This window comes from Rhamphochromis sp. 'chilingali', assembly GCF_963969265.1.
Source record: "Rhamphochromis sp. 'chilingali' genome assembly, contig: SCAFFOLD_94, whole genome shotgun sequence".
Taxonomy (NCBI): domain Eukaryota; kingdom Metazoa; phylum Chordata; class Actinopteri; order Cichliformes; family Cichlidae; genus Rhamphochromis; species Rhamphochromis sp. 'chilingali'.
In genome coordinates this window covers 1-24,218 of record NW_027667132.1, presented here as the reverse complement: position 1 = coordinate 24,218, position 24,218 = coordinate 1, and the positions used below count along the sequence as shown (strand labels likewise).

Below are 24,218 nucleotides of genomic sequence, written 5' to 3'. Positions count from 1 at the left end.
CAGGGATGACGTCCTCAGGCACAAGTGCATTCGCACCCTCACCAAGTTTATCGACCACGGCTGTACTGAGTGAGTCCAGCGCCGCGTTGAGGCTAGTTAGATCAAAACTCATCATGCTTCCTTAGAAAGTGTCCACAGGCAAACGATTCGCTACAGGGATCGTGAACTGACCTGAGCGATCATAGTACCCAACACGTGTTTGACGCAGCGGGATGATCTCAGTAATCGCACCTGCTGAAGTGTAGACCTCAGCAACCTCGATACTACCCACAAGAGGTGGTGTGTTCGGAGACAGGGCCAGCCAATATCTGTACTGCCCGTCACTACTGACACGCTTGTACGTCGCCGTATCTGCACCATTGTAGCTCGAGAGGTAGAGCTTATAGACAGCCGGAGTAGCAGCTACGGTGAAGTAGTCTGAGATATTGAAAGAGATGGGTGGTATGTTCAGCTTGACGCCATCCATCAGCAAAGGCATGATCTGGCTGATAAAGACGTTGTAGCTGCCAGACACATACTGCCCAGCCAAAATACAATCTGCTTCGAGTGCTGCGCCCGTCACCCATTCTGAGATACTAGTCTTACAAACAGGATTGAGGTTCATCTTCGTCCCAGCATCGCTAATGGCCGTCGAACTGGATTGATAGATCTGACCAAAACCACGCTCAGTCGCAAAGTACGGCGCGTAATTGTAGGTGTAGTTATTATTGATGCTTCGATAGGCAGACCAATCCGACTTGGCGTACTTACCATTACTGACGCCGCAGTGGAAGGCAAACTGTAGGCCGCCACTATTACCGACATAGCTGATAAGTACCTTACTACCGGCACCAATCACAATACCGTCCTTCGACGCGGTAGTGTAGATGACCAAACCACTATTGAGCGACATCCAGTATGGGTCGTAGCCCATAGCTACGCAGTTACCATGCGCAGCACTGAAAGGCGACACTGTGGTCGGATCGATAGTCATGCTGGTGTAGACGTTATTCGTCTTATTGACCGCTGTGATGTGAGCGATGGCCAGTTGAGCTGTCTTGTTGGTCTTAAGTACCTCCACAACTGCAATACCCAAGAAGTCCAACGGCTTGTCCAGCCCTAGCTCTGCTTGATCCAACATGTAGATCGTACACAAGGAAACCCATACGTCATCAACGGGTACGCCTTTGGCTGCCAGTACGGCGGACTTCACCGAACCGAAGACGGCTGGATCACAACTCACCTCAGTGCCACCATGTAGCAGATTCTCAGTCAGAGACGTATGACCAATTGTCTTGTAGCCCTCGATGAACGAGTGCATACTACACTTGACTGTGGTCCCACTAACGTGCGAGATGGCACCAATGTAATTAGCATTGGAGAACCCCAGATCAGTCACGAATTTGCGGTCCAATGTCGGCTCATAGCCAAGTCGACCTGCCGTCTTGTTTAGTGACTTATAGGTAAAGCCATACGCACCACGCCTGAGTCTGGCATAGCCGCGATTGGTATTGCCATTTACGTCACGACCAAGACAGGACGTCAACTGATAACCATTTGGCAGCGGAATAGACCCAGAAAAGCTACCACCAACAGCGGTTGGGTAATTAGACTGATTGGCCGTAGCCACTGTGTCCTGGATTACCCAGTCAACTTGTAGCGCATCGTACCGTGTGGTCCATTCTGGCTTACTACGACCACGCGCAATCACCTTGCTGGTACCGGCAGTACTATTGTCGTTGTAGGAAATCCACTGACGACTGGCGGCATGATAAATGGCCGACGTAACTGTGTTGGCTGTGCCGTACGGATAAACCTGACCCATTGTCCGACTGTAGGCCGTCCCGCTATGGGTAACGCTGTTACCAACACGGGTGACACTCGCAAAGTCATTCACATTCGTACTGGCGTCCATCTTGATGACCTTCGTTGTCAGGTCCATCGTGAACGAAAAGCTGAGGAAGGGCCGAATTTGCTGTGCCGTGGCTGGGATAACAAAATAGCTATCTGCCGACCATCGTACACGGATTTTACCACCAGTACCAGACGAAGGACCGCTGTACGAAGCATGCACGAAGCAACCACCTTGGATTGGTCCACCACTGATGCCTGTCGCATCACCAAATAGAACCAGTGGATTGTCAGCGACATTCGTCGAGGTCAGGACATCAAAGAACTCAGGTGTGGCTGTACTTGCAGACTTCCGGAAACCCTCATACGTCCAGTTAGGAATAGTCTCTGGTACCACAAATGCACCAGCAGTACTCATCCCTGTCTTGGGGATTCGATAGATGGTGACGCCCGACTTTTGGGTGGAATAAGGCGTAATGGCGTAGAAGTAATCGTCATTACCCTTGATGAATTCAGTCCGGAAGTTAAAATAGTTACCCTGGTTATTGATCAATACCGCACGTTGGGCGGGCGCCGACAAAGAACCATCGACATAGGCAATGAAACCACAGACGTCAGCATTCGTTGTCTTATCGCCCAGTATGCCTGCGATCAGGCCTTCTTCGCAGCTATACAACATCTTGACATAGGTGTTGGGCTGCAGGAAGGAAGGCTGATACTTCTTACTGCTACGGTTCACTTTCTTGATAGGCCCTGACAGAATGCCATCGATATACGACAAGTAGACCCCATTTGTGCTACCGTCGGTACCAGTGCGCAGATAAGCCAAGCTACCGTCCGTCTCCACATTCATCACAATCTGACGCGTGATGTAGTAATCCTCGGCCCCTTCAAATACGGCAGAGATGTCAAATGGGATCATGTTCAGATCACCCACTTGGGCATATGGCAAGATACTTAGTGACTTCTTGCCTTTGTTCTGTACTTCATTATTGAGCGCTGAACCGAAGTTGGTTGTAGCGCTGGTCAGTGCCGCGAGGGCGTCAGCAATAGACATGGTTTCTCTCCTGTTCACCATAAAAATGGCACTGCTATTCGTCGGAGAGTCTTTGCCTGACCTCCATCAGTGTCTGACCCAAGAGATTCATACCGCGCCACTGTTCCGGATTACCGACGTTCGGATCGTATTCATTGAGTCCCACGCCCCAGATTGTGTCTGACCTACTAGCTTCAATGAGTAGCTTATTCTTGGTCAGTAGCAGTGCCCTACCCAGTAAGTCGTTCTGACTGAACTTAGCGTAGCATGCCGCAAACATAGCTTGCTCCCTGACCTTCATCCACGCTGCCTCAGTAAAGCCCTTGACTTGCTTGCCGAGCTGCTTCTGATCAAAGGGCGAACGCGTGATCAGGATCTTCCAAGCAATGTCCGGATCATTGAAGTGCATGGCTTTGAGATACATAAAGCACTGCTCAGAGCAGTTGAAGGTGTGACCATCGTAGACAAATTCACAGGGGTAGAAGTTGCTGTAGATATCGCGCTTACCGTAGAAGGCAACATAGTCGTCTGTTTCAATCATGCTGCTCTACCTCTTATATTTAGTCGTCTATAGATTCACCTAGTCAATAGAGAAATACACCAAAGAAAAATAGACAGCATACACCCCTCTCCGTAATGGAGAGGGGCTATGACTGTTATTGCACAGTAGGTACCGGAAGGTGCGTAGGCTTAGGAAGCTTCTTGGCTGGCACCTTACGTGCCTCGCGCTGCAACACGCGCTTCATGCGTTCAGCCATTTCCAACAGCACGGAATTGAGCTTAAGCAAGAACGTCTGACGACTGTAGATCGTCATGGTGTTAATGGGCCTGCGTGTTACGACCTCATCTACCGTCTGGTAGATACCCAAGTCCATGTCACCGCTAGGACTACGCTTGAGCACCACACTGCCCAGATAGCCTTCGTCGATCTTGAGGATCGTCTGTCCGAATTCATCCACGTAGAACTCCATGGTTTCATCGATCAGCATCTTCGTCGTCTCGGGCTTATCAAACAACGAACCAGCCGTCATGAGTGCAGTCGCACGCATGGTGTTGAGGTCTTCCTCACTGATTCGGTCTTTGATATTCAGCAACCGCATCAGACGCAAGTAACTCTCGCGGAGTACCTCGTGCGTGCCTTTCAGGATGTAATCCATACCCACATCCAGCCATTCAGATTCACCCGGATGGAAATAGGAAAGCTTACAATCACCGGATTCATCAGCCTTGAAACGCACGCGAACACCCGAAGGAAGATCACCAACCAGAATCAGCGTGGCCGTAATCGGGAGATAGCCCTCTAAGTCACGAAGGAACAACAGATTCTCCTGATAGAAGACTGGATCTGCCTTGGCGGATATCGGGAAGTTACTCGGCTTCGGATACAGCTTCTTACCCAGGAAGTAATGTGTCACTTCCTGAAGGAACTGTTTGGTCTGCTGAATGGCCTGACGATCAGTCTCACACTGGAAGATGAAGTACTTCATCATCAGTGCACTAGCACGCTTTTCCTGTGCAAATGAACGCTGACCAGTCAGTAGCTCATCCATACAGATCCGCTGCTGAATCTTACTAGCCACAGGACCCGTACCGCCAAAGTAGTTCTGGACACTATATTGAGCAGTGGCGTCAGTCGTGTAAGACTTGACCTCTACCATCTTCTCAGCCAGAGCTGGATTGACTACACCACCCAGTGCCTGGACCTGTGACTGAAGACCCTCTACGATTTCCACAAGACCGTTTAATGCCATCGACAACTTCAGGCTACTGTCGTCGTACAGATTGGCGAATGCCAGCAGATCCCGATCCTTTTCAGACATTGTGCATTCCTCTCTTTATTAATTGTCCAGTTCTTCATGTATTGCGCTACGGATGATGAAGATAGCGCAGAGACACACGAGGATGACGTCCACCACACCGAGTAACCGGATTGTGGTCATCTCCAATGAGATTACTTTGGCATACCCCAGGAGTATGACGACACTCACTGCCAAGAAGGTCAGGAAGCAAATGCCCGGCATGTAATCCAGTAGCGTGTACTGTTTCTCGCCTGGTTCTTGTTTAGTGCGCATGTCTACTACTCCTGTGTTTGATTAGACTGCTCTTGCTATTACCTTAGGTAAAGCGCGAAGCTCAGCCTCAGTGAGGAAGCGACCACGGTTGGTCAAATAACCATTGTCCCGCAGTTTATCGTGATCGAGTGCACCATCGGCATACATCTTGATCACAAGATCTTGGTGTGTGCCGGGATCAGCGACTGCATAGATGACACCACTGCTCAGTCGACATGCAGAGGCAATCACGCGTTCCGGATTAGTAGTATCCATGCCGTACTTCTGGAACAGCTGACGAATCGTACCGGACTCAAATTGCAGAGAAGCCAGGCGGGTATCAATAGCACGTCGATTGTTCTTGACGTACTTCTTCGCATTGCGGTGACGCTTGACGGTATCGTACCAAGTGAATGCAATCACCAGCGTCATTGGTATTCCCAACAGAGTCAGATACAAGTAAAACACGCCGGGCTGTGCTTCACTTACTACGTTGCCAATAATGGCAAATGCCAAGTACACCATGACAGTGGTGAAGCCCAGTACAACAAATGGGTTTGTCTTATTCATTACTCAGGTTCCAGTTAGTTAAGTTGTTTCCAGGGAAATGGGAAATCAGCCCAGTGGGGCTGAGCTTCGGGGTTCTTCTTCATACTGAGCATGAAGAGCGTCTTCTGATCCAGTGGACCAATAGCTTTCTGGATGGTGATGCATTCTCGGGATAGTTTGTAGCGCGGTTCAAACAAACAGATCACAATACCTTGTTCGTCAACGTCCACAACAAAGCCTTGACGTTTCTGTTGGTAATCAAAGTACACTGCATCACCGGGAAAGATTTCCTCGGGATTCTCTTCCTCGAGGAACGGTCGCCTATAGACTTGCGCCATCGAGTTCTGCCTGCATCCGTTCGCTAAACTTACGCTCGAGGATCTTGTTGAATGCCAGAGATGCATTTACAACATCCATAGGACTCACGATCTTCTTGATGATAAGCTCGTCGAACTTCAGAATCATCATGCGTACGCGATCCTTGAGTTCTTCATCGATGTGCAATGTCTTACCGTCGGTGTAGTCACCAAACCTAGCCACACGGCGCAACTCATCAAACACCTGCTTATTGTTCTCGCGGATGTTCTTACCGACACGATAGCTCATGGCCATGGTGTAAATGCCTAGCATCTTGATCAGATGAGCTGCCTCATCGGCATCCAACTTGTTGTTATGCATGTTGTCAAGCAGGACAAACATCCTGAGATTGGACTCATTGATGATTGTCTGTCCCTGCTGGTGTAATGAAGGACGAGGTGTAGTGCTCATGATTTATCCTTGTTCTGTTGACTGATGCTCACGGAATAGCTCCACTTAGTAAATAACTACCTAGGCTAAGATCAAGTGGGTGATATGTGAGCAAAATGTTCTAGTTTACCTCGCTCGATCCTATGTAGGTTCTGCACCCCCCCCCCCCATCAACCTCTGACAAAGTGCGATATATGCCAATTGTTTCGGATTTCACCAAGACATCAGAACAAATCGTACTCGACCTAATCAATTTTGATAATGGTACGAGTCTTTCCTCAGCTGATGTATCCTTCTCTTCGCCGGAAGTCAATAGCGCTGGTAATCCAGTGCGTAATACCATACTGACGGTGTCAGCAGTGCCCGGCAGTGGATTCACGGGTTCTGTACCGGTCGAATATGATCGTGTGGACCTTGTGAATCTGGCCGGCGGAATGAGCAACACCTTTCAGATAGGTGATGCGACGATGGTCTCGGACATTGTGCCTGAGATCAATGCTCGCTACGGTGTGAATCTTCAGACCGAAGACTACACCGATGCAATTCTTCCCACCTTCGCCGGTACGCCCAATGAGGTTCAAGTCTCATCGGTTGTCGCCAAGCCGTCCAGTCTGGTCTGGCTCGGTACATTCGAGTTCCAGCTGCGTGCAGAAGACATCCAACTCAGTACTGTCATCACTAACCTCACGCTGAACGGTTTGGTTTATACACCGAGCCAACCAGGTGCTGGTGGTGATGTCGGCGGTATTGGTTTGGCCAATGACGTCGGCTACTTCGAAGAGATGATTCCTTACATCGCGGCTTAACGGAGCAACACAATGAATATTCGTGAAGAATGGTCACCCAGTCGTAACCTGATCGAACTGGTCAAAGACGGCAATGGGGGTAATTTCCCTATCGCGCAAGAAGGCGTGACTATCGGTACTCCGATGGCGATTGATCCGAGCACCAACAACGGATACAATACCCAGATGACTATCACACCACGTCAGGAAAGTGGCTACACGGGTAGCTATACGTTCCGCTATGGTCGTCTTGTGGTCTTTGATCCTGAGCTGGTTTTTGAGGTCGGTTACGATCGCGACTGGGCAGCCGCAGAGCTACTTACAAAACTACAGCGAGACAAAAAGATCTATCCAGGCGAGATTGCCTTAGTGGACACTAGCGAGTTGACGTTTGTGTATGATCCCAGTGTCAGGCAGCGGTTCACTTTCCGTATTGCCGATAGTTCATTGCTTTACGGACCAGGACTTTTCACAGGCGAAGCTGTGTTTGTGGGTAGTAAGTACCCACCGGAAGTTTTCTCAACCCACAATTTCACCCAAACGTCCACTTACAGTATAAATGATGATGCCATTAATGGCCCTTACTGGTGCATAGGTAGCGCTGAGGGCACAGCAGCAGTAATCGAAGATCCTGATAATCCAGGTGGATACTGTTACTTCTCTGGTTACGGTGTTGACCCTCGTTTTGATACAAACACCATCTCGGGCTTCCCTGTCGAAGGCGATGTGACAGTAGACCTTTTGTTTAACCCCGACGCAGTGAACAGGGCGCAAACACTCTGGTCTTTCATTGAAGATTACTCGACACTGATGAGTGGTCTCTTCATGAATGCAGACGGTACCCTGAAATTGATCGTGGATGAGGTTGTCTTGATTGATAACCTAAGTAATGCGATTACACCTGGCGTGAAGAACCTGGTGTCCGTTATGCGTGATTCCACCAATTGGAGTATTTGGGTTAACGGGGTCTTCCTGACCACAGTTGTCGACAATAAGCCTTTTGGTCGCCCGCAGCCTGATGGTGCTGGTTCGAACTTCCAATACGGTAATAGCTTCGGCTACATCAATTCACCGATGTACGGTAAAATCTACCGCACGATGATGCGCAGTAATCTACCCTATACTCGTGGGGTGGATTTTGATCCCGCAGTAAACGGTCCTTTTGCTTAAGCAAAAGAAATAAGCGCCATACTTTCCCCACTAGAGACCAATACAGCGGTCTCTAGTGGGGTGTATGTCGTCTATTGCCAGTCTAAAGTACACATTCCTAGGCTATTGAAGAACTGCTCAGATCCCTCGATGCCTTGATGGGTCTGAAAACTACCCATGGATAAACCCTTTAATGAAGCCAGATAACGAAATAACAATGTTCCTATTCTCTGGCGCCTATAGTCGGGGTGTACGTACAGCATAACACAATTGAGATTGTTACAGTGTATTACACCCACGGGTTCTTCTCCCTCTACTGCCAGAAGAACAACCTCGCCTTCGGTGAATCTACTGAGTGATCCGTAAAGACACCAGCCCCGCACATACAACTCGTGACACAATGCGATGTCTGCGGCGTCAGAATAAGGCAGGTCAGCAATTATCGCCATACGTCTTCAGAATACAACAACGTAATGGGATGTGTCTTAGGTCGGACTTTGTTAAGCTGATCAGCTTTAGTGGCGATCTCCAGACCCAACACACGATCTACGTAACGCCCTCTGGAGGTCAGGAATCCCTGCTGGCGTAGCAGACCGCTACCAGGGACGTCGTTCAGACCCAGCAACGTCATGTAGGCAATGACGTTATGATGCCTTGCAGGGGCCTTACCAGCGTAAACAACGTCACTGGGTGCTCGGATAGCGGCATGGGTGATTGTCTCGCCGTCGTAAGCAGGACTGAGATCCAATGCCGGTTGTTCACTGACCACAAACTCGAAAGGTGTTACGCGTTCGAGTAATTCCTTTTTCTCTGCTTCATCAAGCTGCATTCTTGTGCCACTCCGACAGATTGGGATGATAAACACTGATGCTCGAGTCCAGAACACCGAAAGAACGCGAACGCTCAGACCACTTTACTATCTTAGCCATCTTCTCTTCGATCGCCCGCGGGTTGTAGAACGACTTGTGTGATTGGTCAGGAATACCTTTCATCTCAAATCGATAGAATTCCACAGTGTTCAGAACTTGTTTCAGTTGGAATTCCAGATCCTGACGATTTGTAGGAGCATCAGGCTTATCGGGTGCATGGTCGTCCAAATCGAAGATCAGGCACTTACTGATGATTCGACCCATGCGTGACAAATCACGCATCAGCACAGGTAGTACGTTGCTTGGTCGCGCGGCGTGCTGCAAAGACTGAAAGATAACCAACTCAGTCTTCAGTTCGTAATCAAACAAAGCAATGCCGTTCGCCTTGAAAAGGTAAGCCACGCCCAGAATATCATTGTACTCCTTGATGAAGTTCTGGATGTGGTCAGCAGGACCAAAGTGCTGAATCAAACTGCATACCTCGGTCAGCTCAAAGACTTCTTCAGCCAGCTTTTGCAGTAGGTACTGTGTTTTGTTCATTCGTTCTGTATCCCTGTTGATGTAGTGACTCAGCCTTGTTCCATCTTCCGAATCGTACGTTGAGCAATGCGGTTTGCCTTTGCTTCCTGGACGGTGGTAGCATTACCGTAGTGGTACTTGTACAACTCGCGACCAAGATAGGTAGCAGCGGTATAGCCGTCTTCGCCTTTTACCATGGCACGAACAGCCGCAGCCATTCCTACTAGGTCATCACGGCCAGATTTACTAGGTATGTCGCCATCCCGGACCGGACCGCATTCCACCAAAGCGACCAGCGTAGCCAGACAAAAGCCCAGTCGATTATCATGCGCACGCGGTCTCAGGCGATGGGTTTCCTTCTTGGCCTCCAGTGCCTTCCACCAGTATTCTTTCTTCTCTTTGTCTTGCTCGAAGAGGAAAGATGCAATAATGTAGCCCGTGTCTTGCGTTGCGGCGAGCTTCTCAATAGCGAGCTGCTCTTCAAGCTGCGGAACGATCTCCATGTACGCAGAAAAGACCTTATCTCGCTCATCGCTGTCGGCCATATATAGCAGACTCTTGAACAAGATTTGCATCGTCAAGTCCAGATCACCGAAATCAAGATGAGTATAAAGCGCCTTAAGTGCTTCGGTCTTTTGATTGGCGTCACCTATCGTCGCTAGCAGAATAATCCGCTGAAGCAGATCCTTCTTATCAAGTGACTGAGACGGCTCAATAGAGACACCCAGTCGTAATGCCACAAGACACGCACGATACGAGTTATTAATCCGTGCTTCATGGCTACTGATGTCTTTTCTATCCATGATCCAACGGACCGGCTGCTTTGTGTAGTCGTAGTGCTTGCAGCCACTGTTATCGACACAGGCCCAACCACCACCAGAACCGCCGTTATAGAAACTCAACCCCAGACGGTGCATGGTTGCCTCAAGACCAATTCCCTTCGAAGCAAGATCGACTTCCTTGATCACATCTTCGATCAGCATTCCCTTTACTTGCTCGACAATTTCATCGTGCTCCTTAGGGAATGTCACACCACTAAAACACCACTTACCCATTTTGATACTCCCTTACATGTTGATTTACGGCTTAGGTAGTGCATTGGCGAAGTTGTCTTCGTCAATTTCTCTTTCTAACATAGCCGTGCCAAAATACTGGTTGATTAAATCTGGGATAGTTTCCACGAGGTCCGTTGGCAGCGTTCCGAAATCAACGCAGTGGACAAGATGTAGCTTCTCGTAGACTTCTGCGGGCTCATGTAGGCCGGAGTCCTTACCATACACCAGTTCTTTCAGTTCCCTTATGGAACAAACGTCGAAGCTATTTCGAGCGTAGAAGTCCATGAACTCTTTAATCTTCTTGCTATAAGCGAGTTTAGCCCAGGGATCATCTGAGTTAAGAAGAGGCCAGTTGATACGCCCCAACCAGCCGTCCTTCTCGAAGACGTAGGCCTTCACTTTTGTGCCCGTTTCAAGAGGCTGCATCACTTGGACTTCTCTTACGCCTCCGTGAAACAATCGAAGCTCAAGACCGATTAGGGGTATCTTCATAGCGCTTTCCTTTACTTGACCACTCTGAAGCGAAAATACTTCATGTTGATTTTCTTCAGCAGATTCTCATCATTGTCGTAATCAGCCAACCAAACACGATGGTCAATATGCAGCGGGTGCTCTAGTAGGACGGCATCTATGTCCTTAATCACCAAGTACAGTTGAACGCCGTTTTCAGTTATTGGCTGCGGGAAAGCCAGACAGCATTTGGTTTTTACTGGTTTCTCCTTGTCGAGGGGCTTTTCCTGCACCATATTGAGAATGATACCGGTCACTTCTTCCAAAGATTCACTGCCGTCTTCCTTGGGCACCAATTGGAATCAGCGCAGATCGACAAACATCGCAATATCACGGATCGATCCCTCATAAGGGGGTTCGCCGTTCTCGGCAGCACGCATATCGAACACGCGTTTAAACTCCGCGAACACCTTCGGATAGATTGTGTTATCCAGGGCGATATAGTCAAGCAGCCGGGATTCTGTGCAAAGCAGCGGTAAGGTAATCTGCGTCATGGTCAAACATCCAGAAATTGAGTGATGAACTTGGCTTCACGGAACTCAGGGAATTCAGCCTTGAATTCTTCGATGTAGGTGTTGGCTCCATCGGTCAGCCAGTTTTCGACGATATCGGCGCTAGAGGGGGCGTCCGAACCGAGTTTGATGTAACAGGCCACTGGATCATGTGGCTGAAGGTGACGAACAACGACGATTGCAATCATGACTTACTCCTTAGTCGTACTGGCTATTGATGCGCGCGGGCCGGACATTCACGACGTGTTCGTAGTTACCGGACGCAAGGGGCTTCAGAGGCGCGTGCTCGATTGTGGCAACAAAGCCGGCATCGGTACATTGCTGGACGATGTTTTCCAAGCGACACTTAAGGATCGACGGATAGTCCAGCATGCTGAAACTAATCTCGTATAGTTCATCCCCTACTTCCGTCATCTTCACAGGGCGTAAGGCCTCATGTCGAGAAACCGCTTTGCCGTCTTTCTTCAGACGCATCAGGGCATCGCCCCGAAAAAGGAATAGCTGCATCCTGAAGAAGTTCTTTCCCCAGTAATCAAACCTAGCTTCCACAGTGACCAGCAATAGGGAGCCCTCGTACTTTATACCCTTGACTTCAATTTCACCAATGACGGGAGGTTGAACAATCTGGGATGGGTTTTCGCTAGAACCAGGCTCGAGAACTTCCAGCGAGTAATTGTTTTCAGTTTCCATCTGTAACTCCTTGTTTACATCGAATAGGGCAAACAGGTAAAAGAGATCAACAGCATATTAGCCTGGGACTCAACCCAGGCTAATATGCTGTCTAGTTGTAGGCTACCAAGCACGGCTTTACTGGCTCTCCCCAGGCGTTGTATTCCAGCACGTAGCTACCGGAGAAATCGACTGTCTGGGTAATGGGCTTATTGCTGCTATCGCGTAATGTGGCGCGATTAGTCAGAGATGCCGCCAACTCCTCGGCCTCTACTCGCCACTCAACACGGTAAGTGTTACCGAATAGTCTCTGCCAGTTCTTGGCGCCCTTATCTTCCGTATTGATGAAGAAGATTTCCATCTCATCGATATCGCCAGTGTCCTTACCCAGCGAGTTCTTTGAAAGATACTCACGCAAATACCGCAACACCTCGGGATCACGCGAGTCTTTCACAATACCCTGGTAACCACCAAAGCGATTCCAATCAATCCCATCGCCGATGAACAGCGCGCAACTCATTCTTTTTCTCCATCAAAAAGGCGAATCCAAGACCCAACCTTGATCGTGCGATAATTGATCCCGATATACAGGGACTTTGTGTTCGTCCATCAGTGTATCGATGTTACTGTTGCTGACCGGGCACTGTGGCGTAGCCGTATTCAGATTGTGGTAGACACCAGCAATCCAGAGTCTTTGTGTTCGAGTCAGTGGGATTCTTTGTTCTTCAGCCATGACGGTTCCAATGCACAGAAGGGACTGTATTCCAGATCGAACCGGAGATCTGGCTCACGTTCCTTTAAGGGCACAAGACCTGGTTCACCGTTTTCCTTACGTGGTGCATGCAAAAGCATCATGCTTACTGTGCTCTTACCGTAGGAATTCGACCCAATAATCGGGTAGGGTAGTAACTTACCCGTTGTCATAACTGAAACAATGTCTTGCCTTATTTCTTCATGCGGCCTAGCAATCATGTCAGCCATTACTTGATCTAGTTTCATTATGGTTCTCCTTGTTCACTTTCTGATACCAATCAAAGAAGAGAGCAAACCAGAAGGCTTTTTCTTGCGCTTACTCCGGTTATTCAGCGCTTCAACTCTCTCCTTGGTCGTTGCGGCATGTGCCTTGGAGATGTTTGTTTCTGTTTCAAACTCAGAAATCAAGTTTCGGATACTGGTATGTCTATCCGGCCAAATTGGTTGCTTTCTATATAAATCACCGGTAGCTTTTAACCGTGTGGCGACGGGAAAAGGTGAAGGGATCGATTCTGCCGTTATTGCACTTATACGGTCTTTTGAAAACATCGGACAGTACAGCTCAACAAACCTTTCGAATGAGTACTCCGATGGATCAATTTTGTCTTTCATCTCAATCTCCCTTCCTCATTTCTTTGTGCCGATTAAGGCGCGTCTCAGATGTCGGAGCTGCTCGTAAATGGCCAGCTTGTCAAGATGGATAGCCTGATCATGCCAGTCACTCGCAGTGGTTTGTTGATTATTGCGATAGAGAATAGTCACAGCATCGTCTATCGGACAGACCAGCAGGATGACACCCATGTCACCACCCAACCTGAGTGAGATAGTGATCTTGAATGTCTGATTGCAGCGGTAGACGACGCTGTGGTCCATATTCGCAGCAAAGAAAAGAAGATTGTCCGTCGGCAATACAGGCACTGTGTACTCTGCGTTATTCGACGGACCGAATTCACGAACAATCTCCAACAATTCCTTCTTGGTCATCGGTGTGCTGATGATGGGACGGAATGCATTGACATCTAAGGCGTTCAGTACCGGATGATGAGTACCCATGCTATCTCCTAATCCACCTGCATGAAGCCGTCATCTTCACATGTCGTGTAGCGACGGATCTCTTTCTCCATGCGGTGCTTGAAGTTGTAGAACGAACGACTATCACTGGGAGAGCCGGGAACTGGGAACTTGCGATCGCCTGGCGAAATCAGGCAGGCGTGTTTACCGCCTCGTGTGAAAGACCAACCCTTCTTGATCAGGCCTTTCACATACTTGTTGATGTCTTTGTCCAGACTGTAAGTAGCTGTGGACATGATGTACTCCTTGTACTAATTCAAACGATGTTTGCACTGTGTTTTTTCTCCACTGATGCGAGTAGGTAATATATGCTTGAATAGTTCTAAAAAACAAATGAGTCGACATAGCTCCCCTTAGCGACTAGGCTAAGGGGAGCAGTATGTCTTCAATCAGGAGTCTCCTGGTAATCAGAGGGAGGGGTTATTGCCCCTCCTCTAGTGATGGATCACACAGCCATGGGTGCTGTGATATGTTCGTGATGCTGGTAATTCACCAGAGCAAAGTCTTCTGGTTTCAATCGACCCAGTTGACGAATGGCATCGTCCGCATCAGCGGCCGGACCGATCTTGTCGGAGATACTCAGCGTTGGTTCAGGGAAAGGCTCACGAGTCAGTAACTCATTCACCATGTCAAAGTGATTGTGGTAAATGTGGTAGTCGCCAGCGATGTGGATGTACTCTTTCGGTCTGTAACCGGTCAGCTTTGCCACGATATTCAGTAGCAACGCAGCGGAAGCGATATTAAAGGGCGTCCCGAGGCCGCTGTCGTTGGACTCTATATTCGATTAGATTCGCTAATTCTAACCCGCGACTTTACTCGCAGCTGCATGTCACCATGCAGGATAGACTATATCATGGTCCTTCAAACAGAAGGACCCTTCTCTTTTCGAGTTCGCTTGAACCCTACTCTACTCCCTTGTCTCTTTCGAGTGGTTTCGATAGTCGTTAGGCATTTCAGTAAAATAGCTGTAGCTTTAATGCTACTTTACTGCTTAGCACGGGATTGTCTCGCAAAGAGAGTTTCCCCGTTTAGAGAAGTTTTCAACTAGGATTACTCCTAGAGGGCGCTACAATTAACGCACATACAACGAAAGGCTCAATTCACGCGTAACCGGATTAGGAAAGAACTGGTACAATAGGTGACACGCCGGCAAAGCCACCTCATCCAGAACCGCTGGGTTCCAAGCATGGAACAGAATCCGACGATCCGTAGGATTGTTCATGATCTTTTCGATGCAGTCCTTCAGCTGATCCACTGAACGATACGTAATGACGTGAAAACCAATCATGCTGCGTTCGTTGTCGAGGACAAGATTATCGCTGACGATTACCCCGGCTTTACGTTCTGCCAAAATCTGCCTGATGGCCTCTCCTGTCTGTTCGCGCGGAACCATAACGTGATGCACACGGTCCTGGTCTTTGAAATACTCAGGAATTTCCACACCTTCGAAATGGAAGAGGAATTCCTTGTACGCAGGCCACTGACGCCATTGAGCGCCATAGATAGGACCGAGATCGTCTTCGCCTTTTCGATAAGGGTTAGCCAACCAGGCTGCGTTCTCGTTGGCATTCTGATCCCAGATCTTCGTACCCAGATCACGGAAGTCCTTGGCGCTGCGCTTACCGCGCAAGAAACCAAGCAGTTCACCTACCACCGATTTGAATGCCAGTTTCTTGGTAGTCACTGCCGGAAACTTGCCGTTTGAGACATCAAAGCGCATCATCATGCCAGGATAAGTACGACGACCAATACCAGTACGGTCAGGGAGGTCGTAGCCTTGTTCCATGGTCAGGCGAAGAGAATCCAGATATTGCTTCATTGTTTTTTCCTTATCGTTAAGTATTGGATCGCTGTGGTCGTCAGTGTAGACGGTGTACCATCACCGTTCTCCCGGCAACGCCTTACGGAACTCGCTACCATCATGCTGACAGTAAAGGGAACTACGGTAGAGGCGCGCCTTCCGGTCAGTACCGCAATCAGGGAAGTAACTGATGTATTGACTTACCTGCTGGCTGAGAGCCGAACGATAATGCCAGTCGCCACCTGTCTCTTCAACTAGCAGTATCACAGCAACGTCATGCACTGAGGCATACTTGGTAATGTCTCGAATGAAGCGCTGCGTGGTATTGGTCGGTTCGCCATTGCTTGGTACGATGACCTTGTCGGCATCAATAATCAGCAGGTCCGTCTTCTTCTGCTCAAGTGCTGCACAGAGCAAGTAGTCGGAAATACCAACCAAATCGTCATCCATCGCCACCTTGTTGTAGTCGATCTCTGGATGATGCAGTTCAGTTGATTTCCGGAATGCTGTCTTACTTGACACCACATTGCAGGTGTGTTTGTTTTTGGGACGGATATCAAGTGCTTGAGCTGGACTAGTTACACCTGCTTCGGTATTGATACTGCCTGCAACTAGAGACAGAATCGAAGGTTCTTGATTCTGCGTCGACGACATAGCGACCAAGTCGGTTGGGCGAAAGCCACCGCGCGCTCTGGTCATGCCTTCGCTGATGGGTTTCTTATAGGCCAGCAGGTGAACATAACCAGCAGGCAAAGGAATGTGCTTATCGAGGAAGTACATTGGGATGTTCCTTTTACTTAGTTGAAGCATAGCTCTCTTCTTACCCATTCTTAACATACAGACAGGGTATAGTTTTTACCTAGTGAGAAGAAAGAAAAAGACGTCATACAGGGAGAGGCTTTTGCCTCTCCCGTCTATGCCGCTTATCGCAATAACTCCACCCGCTCACCCACTACAACACCGCTAGCAAGACTCAAACGTGTGTAGACAGAGAAACCCCGCTTGACAGTGCAAGGTCCCTTAGAGAGTGCTAAAACACCACAGCGATGAAGACGGCAACCATAGGTGCGAATAGTGCCGTCACTGTCTTCATCAAAATGCAGCAGTAATTCACGATAGCTCATAGAGCCGTGATCGCGAATCAGCAGCAGCATCTTTGCCATGATCGCATTAGCAATCATTGGTACGCCGTCCACTGTCAACTGCACGTAGTAGGTTTTAGATACCGACTTACTGCGCGCCATGCGTGGCACTTGCTTACCACGATTAATCAATGGACTGACTCGCCTCGGTTGCGTCTCAGTTTGCTTAAGCATTACTGCTCCTCACTCATCTTGGTGTTCGTATCTCACACGACCCGCTGGCAACTTGGGCTTTGACAAAGACCCTACTGAGTTCACCTTCGTGCTACTAGGGTACTGGCTAGGCTTCTTACGTGAACGAAACACAAACCAACTAAAGGAAGGGATGTAGGCTAACAATGGCTTAAAGAACCAGTCCTCAATATAAGCCAGCACCAATATGGCCCACTTTGCAATAGGCCAGAACAACATAACCACGCAGAAGTAGATCATCAGACCAATTGGTCGAGCATGGTTCGTCATCACCAAAACGTCTATCGGTGTTTCTTGCTTCTTTGCCATGATGACAAAATACAAGAAACCCACGATCAGGTACAGACAGAACCCAATAGCCAATAAGTAAATAGACACAATCACTCCCTTCTACATTAGTAAGCGACTTCTACGTCGTAGTGGAGTTCAACATCTTGTCTCAGCTTGTGGTAGGCGCCGACGCCACCGACTCGCTGTGTTTCGATGATTCTCGCACTCCTCAGACGCTGGAGTAACTTAGTAATGCTGCCTCTCTCAACATTACTGAGCTTTATCAAGTCGTGAGTATGCAGTTCTCGCTTAACCTCAGAGAGAACATGCAAGATAGACGCCGAGGCATTCGATACCAGTATGCGCCTATCACCCACGACAACCAGGACATACAGCCGCTTAGGCGCTGGCTTCGACCGGACTACCTTTTTTCCGGAAGTTACTGTAGTAATAAGCATGGATCTCCTCTCGTGGTATGCTGACCTGGCTAGCCAGACGTTTCTCGAAGTCGGTACGCCACTCCCGCGGCTTGGACAAGGCACGGCGACGACAGAGTGCCTCAGTAAGAGTAGCGTAGAGTTTACTTGCCAATGAGTCCGAGTGGATTACCCACGACTACATTGTCAGCCAGACTGTATTTAGCGACAATGTAGCCGCCTGCTTTACCACCGCGGGGTTCTTTGGCGCGGACAAGTAGCTTGTGCTTAACCAAAAGCGTGGCGTACTCACGCAGTCGGTTTTCTTGTGCGCCAGTGGCGACGTAGAGGTCATCGTAGGTGCTGTTGGGATTGTCGCGGATATGCATCAGCATCTCAGCACGAATGCCCGTAGCAAGCATTTCCTTGCCATCCGCACTCACCAAGGCATAAACCAATTTCTCCGGCGGTGCGGGTTGTGGTTTTGCACGAGTGCGGGGTTTGGCTTCTTCCTTTTGTTGCTGTATAGCTTTTTGACGAATAGCCATGGGCTTAACCAGCCGCGGCTGAAGACTACTATTCATTTCTGGCCCTCCATTAAGCCAAGTACTCCATGATGTCTTTCAGTACCTCGACATTAAGTTTCTCGACGAACTGACGCTCGACGTTGTCATGAATGATGAAATACCTGAAACTGGTAAAACCGGCCCGGACTGGTTGAAGAATGTCGTAGTCGTTTTCACTAGCCTTCATGACCGCGTAGCTGTTGCCGAATTCGGGACCCATAAAACAGATGAACACACGTCGTGTGGATACCGGTGAAGAAAGCACCAAGGCACTGGAGCCATTAATGGATTCGATCTCCACGTGCAGTTGGTAGCTGGAGTGGTAGATCTCCGGAATCTGTTGTGTAAGTTCGATGATCTGTTCAACGATTTTTACGGCTGTAGGTAGTTTGATCAACATGGTCTTATTCCTCAATGATGGAGCGTTGGTTCAACTTCAATGTAGGCATAAACACGACGTCTTTGTGCAAACGGTAGTACACACGCTTACGACCATAGATGTCTGTGTCTGTTTCTTTTTCTACGAGACCGCAGTGATAGATTCGCCGCATGAGCGTATAGATGCTTTTCTCGTCGCAGCTCACTAATTCAACTAGGTCAGCATAGCCAAGCCAGTCGTTTTCTTGCAAAGCCTCCACTAGACGCAGGCTTACTTGGCTAAGCACAATAGCTTTACCATTTCGGACTAATACTCGGTAACGCTTGGACTTTTCCATACTACTCTCCATCAGACAACATACAGCCCTAGGTCTTTTGACCTAGGGCGCTATACAGACGGGTTACTGCATTAAAGGTACTTGTTTCTCAACCAATGTCTTCAACTCAAGAAGTAGAGTCACTTCTCGAGAATATCGACGACTAGCAGGGTCGTTATCCGACAAATGTTGCAGTACGTCCCTGTTGGCCTTAATCTCAGTCTCGATCTCGGCTATGGTCAATTTACCAAAGAGCGTCTCTAGATATACCAGACGCTGTTTCTCATCATCGCTCAGAGACATGTCAGCCCTTCTTGTTACGCCACAGGGTACTAGTGGCAGACTCGGTCAAACAAGTGGCATCATGCATCCACCAGTGCTTTGGTATTTCCGGAAAGAACGCATCACCTTCTACTTCATTGTCCATTTCGGTAATGATTGCCTTATCTGCAAACTGCAGTGCTTGGCGATAGATTTCAGCGCCACCAATGATGCAGACATTAGCTTTCAAAATGGGCGCATTTTCAGGATTAGCCGGAACACTGGGCGATACGTTGTTTTCTTGCAGAAAGGCCAACAATTGCGCAGGGCTGTCGTGACCATGTCGTTTTGCCCAGAGAATGAGACGAGGATCGTTGACGTCTTGACGGCTGAAAGTATCAAAGCAATCGTTTGCCACCCACTCAAAGGCAGCATCAAACGAATCCACCACAACCACACCTTCCGGAACCACATAATCGGACTGGCGAGTCAGGACGATGTGTTTGCGATTAGGCAACAACCCAGGCAATGATTCAAAGGTCTTACGACCCATGATAATTGGTAGGTAATTTGTGACTTGCTTGAACATCTTCAGATCTTCAGGACAGTGCCACGGTAGTTTATTGTCGACGCCAATTACACCTAGCCGGTTACGCGCAGCGATGATGGTGCTGGTGATGGCTAGGTAGAAATTGGTATTTCTTGGGGTGTACAGTTTCACAACTTACTCCTTAGTTGGTTGTACTTACGGAGGCGTCAGACAGAGTGTCCTATGGAAAACACCGTCAGAGTGCAGCTGTCCTCCGACAGTATTAATCGGGAAGGCAATGCGATCCAGAGATTCCTCGCAAATACCGCGCTCTTCGCAGACCCACTGAAGACGCCAGTCATCCAACGTATTCACGCTGAATGATTCTGTGTTATCCGCCTGGGTGAGCCAGACCATGTCCTTATTGTCGAAGGACTCATTGAGATCCTTAGGCATAGCGCACTCATCATCCCATCGCCACTGCAGACCATCGACGTAGAGTGCCTGATAGACTTCCTCCCATCGAATGGGTTTCTCTTTGGTAGCCTTTAGTACTTCTTTGAACTCCGCCATGTCTAGTTACCTCCAAGGAACGCACCACAGCAGTTACAGCCGTATGCCAGGTTGTCGTCCCAAAGGTCATCACTACCGCACCTGGAGCATCGACCCGTGAAATGGCCCGTGGGTTGATTATTGGGGTTGTTCTTCTTCTTGAGTTCTTCGAGTTCCTCAAGCGTGTATTTCTTCTTGGGAGTATTCACGATGGTTCCTTGTTTTGATTGAAAGACGCCGCTGTAATACCGACCTACACGACATAGACGCCCAGCGAATCAATCGCTGGGCGGTATGCTGCTTGATTACTTCGTGGGCTTATTCTTACCCCAGATGAGATAGAGAATAACACCGATGAGGGCGAGTGCTTTCATGTCGGACTCCTGAGTTTATCAATGACGCAATACAGAAAGGTAATATATCATTGATTTTATCTACAGTGACTCAAAAGTCAGACCGGTTGGAATGCGCCACCATTTCTTCCAACGACTCGAGGCTACCCAGAATCAGGCGGGACCAGTTCTCGAGACCCTGCGTCGCGGCCACCGTTTCCAGATCCTTAAAGCCGCAGCCGATCAAGACGTCTTCGCGTACCGTCACCTCCCAGTCTTCGGGAACAATGATACTCAGGTGAATAGCAACGTGGAACTTGCCTACGATCTCATCCGAGTACTCGGTAATCAGTCCATGGCCGACGTATTCACTACCAAGCTCGTAGTCCAACCGAATACCTTGGCCGTCCGTGAATGCCAGTTCTTCCGTCAGTTCACGATACACGTTGGTGCGTACCGTCGCCCACGGATCGAGACCGGCGTCCTCGCTATGGCAAACATCCGAGAGATCGACGTGGCCGCCGAAGCCAATCGAATAGGAACCACCCAGGCGATCTTCACCTACCAACTTAGTGCGCTGATAGAGATAGACATCGTAACGACCGGTCTGCTTGTTCATGCGCAGGACAGTGACGTACGGCAGGAGCTGCATGTAGCTGGGGTTCTTCTCCAGCTCCAGACGACGACGAATGGCGTACGCACCCTGGATGCTGGGTGTTTCAAGCAGTTCCTTCAGGGACGGTACACGATTGTAGCCGTTGGACAATTCCAACGTATTCTCCAGCGCTGCACGGTCGATGGCCAGAATGGGGACGATCTTGTCTTTGGGGATGGCGACTTTGGTTTGCATGTTTGTTCCAGTTTGGGTTGGGGATATTACAGACCCTGAAGTACCGACTCCAGATGTTTGATGAACTGCGCGTCATCTTCGTTGTTCTGACGAAGACGAGCATGTTCCAATTGTCGATCCTTGTTACTGATCAAGACGCTCAACTGATGGTACTTCGGACCATCGGCATCAGTGGTCAGCATCATCAGATCAAGACGCACATAACCAAAGACCAGATTGACGCTATAGGTCAACCCACTCATGGCATCGGCTTCGTACTTGAGACCAGATTTCGTATCCAGACTGGTCAAGGCATCGGCCAGCATCACATACACCGGCGTGAGGGCTTTACGGGCCTCGGTAATGTCCGACACAGTGGGGATGAAAGACAACAGCGCATCACCGACCACTTTGAGCTTGCTGTTCAGATCCAGAAGGACCTCTTTGTCCACACTGAACGAAATCGGACGATGTTTGACGTATGCAGCTTCTTGCATCTTTAATGCTCCTTTTAACACTTCAGGGTTTCTACGAATTTGTCAATCCACTTGGTGACATCGGCACATACCTGAACGATAGGCTTATTAGCGTCAATGCGCACCATGCGGTGAGGGTTAGAGACCAGTCGCTCATGGTAGCCCTCGAATACACGACGCTTGAATTCCATCTTCTCGTTATCCAAGCGGTTTTGCTCCATGCTACGCTGAGCCAGACGCGTCTCGCTGACTTCTTCAGTCACGTCAAAGAAGAGCGTATGCACCGGCATGCAGTTGGCTGCGACCATGGCTTCCAGGGTCACGACCTCATTGTAGAAACCACGACCACGTGCCTGATAGGCGAAGCTGGAATCCACAAAGCGATCACACAACACAATGTAACCTTCCTCAATCTTTGGGAGGATTACTTTCTGGATGTGGTCAGCACGAGCAGCAGAGAACAAGAGTGCTTCAGTGAGGCCACTCATGTCGTACTCGAACAGTAAAGCACGAATGCGCTCTGCTAACTCAGAACCACCAGGCTCACGAGTCCAGAAGACCTTGTAGCCCTTATCCTGCAAATAGTTCAACAGGTACTTAGAGGCCGTGGTCTTCCCACTACCGTCAGCGCCTTCAAAACTAATGAAGGCACCCTTATGTTCTTTCGTCATTACTTGACTACCTTTAGTTTTGGACGTGTGTCCTTGGTTGGCTCTTCTGGAGACGGTGTCATGTATTTCAGAAGGAATCTGGTTCTGGCATCAACAAGCAGCCAGTCCTTGGGAATCAATAGACCTGTCCTGTATGAGATAGTCGTCATCATAGAGCGAACAATGTCTATCGAATTAGCCCTTTTCGTCGGCATGGTGAAGGAGTACTTGTGAATAGCATTGGGCTTACTGTTGGCACCCTTGTGGATGGCCATCCCAATTCGCTCCATGATACCATCAGCCAGCAATGTACTGACCAGTGGATAGCTGCAACTGTAGTTGCACTCATAGAGGAACGCACCCAGATCTTCCATAGCGTACTCGGCCATGTACGTCATGGTTTTCGCAGTATCTGGCGGCAATACATTGTCAGTGCGACCAACCCTTATCAGCTCATCCGTAACTTGGATGGTTTCCAATTGGTCATTGATACGATGAAACAACCCTCTGGTCTCGGCATCGATGAACGGCAACCAAACAGGGACATTGTTCCGATACTGGAACGCCATCAATGTCATAGCCCGACGACGTCTGTTGAATTCATCACTGAAGTCAAGATCACCATCAATAAAGCGCTTGAAGTCAGCATGTAGCTTAAACATAGCGCCAAATGTCAACCGAACTAGCAATGGCTCGTACAGTGCCCATTTCTCATCATCGATTGTCAAGACATCGTGACCAATGAATGCCTCACGGGTAATCTGCACCATGCCGTGAATGTCACTGGGTGATTGGTTATTGATAAACCCAGGATTGTTTTCTTTCTTCTTCTTGGTCAAAGCAACACGATAGCGTGCCTTAGCAGTACGGCGGCCCAGTTTCCAAACTAGGATCAGCAATACGACATAACCGATATACGGCAGAATATCCATTTGTCTCACCTCTTTTTGTTGCTTACAGAGCATGAATCAGACAAATAAAAAACACCATACACACGGGGAGAGAGACATTAGTCTCTCTCCCCTATGTGCTAGATGTTACCCCAGCGTTCCCACTGAGACAGTGCCGAAGTAGTGCGGGGATCTTTACCGTCAGACGGCAGAATCTCCAACACCACCTCACGCTGTATTGCCTGGTGCTCAGCATGGATCATCACGCGGACTTCAATAGCACCGCGCGTAGCCATGATGTTAGCCTGCAAACCGGACATGTGTCGTGGGCGAACATACTGGAAGCTCTGATGATACCGCAGTATGTTTGCAATGTAGACATAAGCCACTTCCAGGAGCTTACGTACCTCAGCAGGCTTAGGTTGCTCTGCCTCGGTGGAGCGCGCCAGCAGCAGGCCATTGGTCACGGCATTCACGAAGATACTGATGTCGTTGTGCTTCTCCGTCATGTA

The 24,218-nt window shown here is 49.0% G+C and overlaps 4 protein-coding genes across 4 annotated transcripts; all 4 read right to left on the bottom strand.

The window, feature by feature from the left end:
• Positions 1 to 2,921: 2,921 nt before the first annotated feature.
• On the bottom strand, positions 2,922 to 3,407 carry LOC308391414 (N-glycosidase YbiA-like; the record flags this gene model as incomplete). Its single annotated transcript, XM_080907975.1, has 1 exon — positions 2,922 to 3,407. One exon carries the CDS (start codon positions 3,405 to 3,407, stop codon positions 2,922 to 2,924), a length of 486 nt encoding a protein of 161 aa, XP_080764101.1.
• An 11,143-nt stretch (positions 3,408 to 14,550) lies between these two features.
• Positions 14,551 to 15,891, bottom strand: LOC308391413 (thymidylate synthase-like; the record flags this gene model as incomplete). The annotated part of the gene is made up of 2 exons (XM_080907974.1): positions 14,551 to 14,879; positions 15,210 to 15,891. 2 exons carry the CDS (start codon positions 15,889 to 15,891, stop codon positions 14,551 to 14,553), a joined length of 1,011 nt encoding a protein of 336 aa, XP_080764100.1.
• A 5,082-nt stretch (positions 15,892 to 20,973) lies between these two features.
• LOC308391412 (protein YmaB-like) lies at positions 20,974 to 21,711 on the bottom strand (the record flags this gene model as incomplete). Its single annotated transcript, XM_080907973.1, has 1 exon — positions 20,974 to 21,711. The coding sequence occupies one exon, from the start codon at positions 21,709 to 21,711 to the stop codon at positions 20,974 to 20,976; it is 738 nt and encodes a 245-aa protein (XP_080764099.1).
• A 490-nt stretch (positions 21,712 to 22,201) lies between these two features.
• On the bottom strand, positions 22,202 to 22,837 carry LOC308391411 (thymidylate kinase-like; the record flags this gene model as incomplete). The annotated part of the gene is made up of 1 exon (XM_080907972.1): positions 22,202 to 22,837. The coding sequence occupies one exon, from the start codon at positions 22,835 to 22,837 to the stop codon at positions 22,202 to 22,204; it is 636 nt and encodes a 211-aa protein (XP_080764098.1).
• Between the last annotated feature and the right edge of the window lie 1,381 nt (positions 22,838 to 24,218).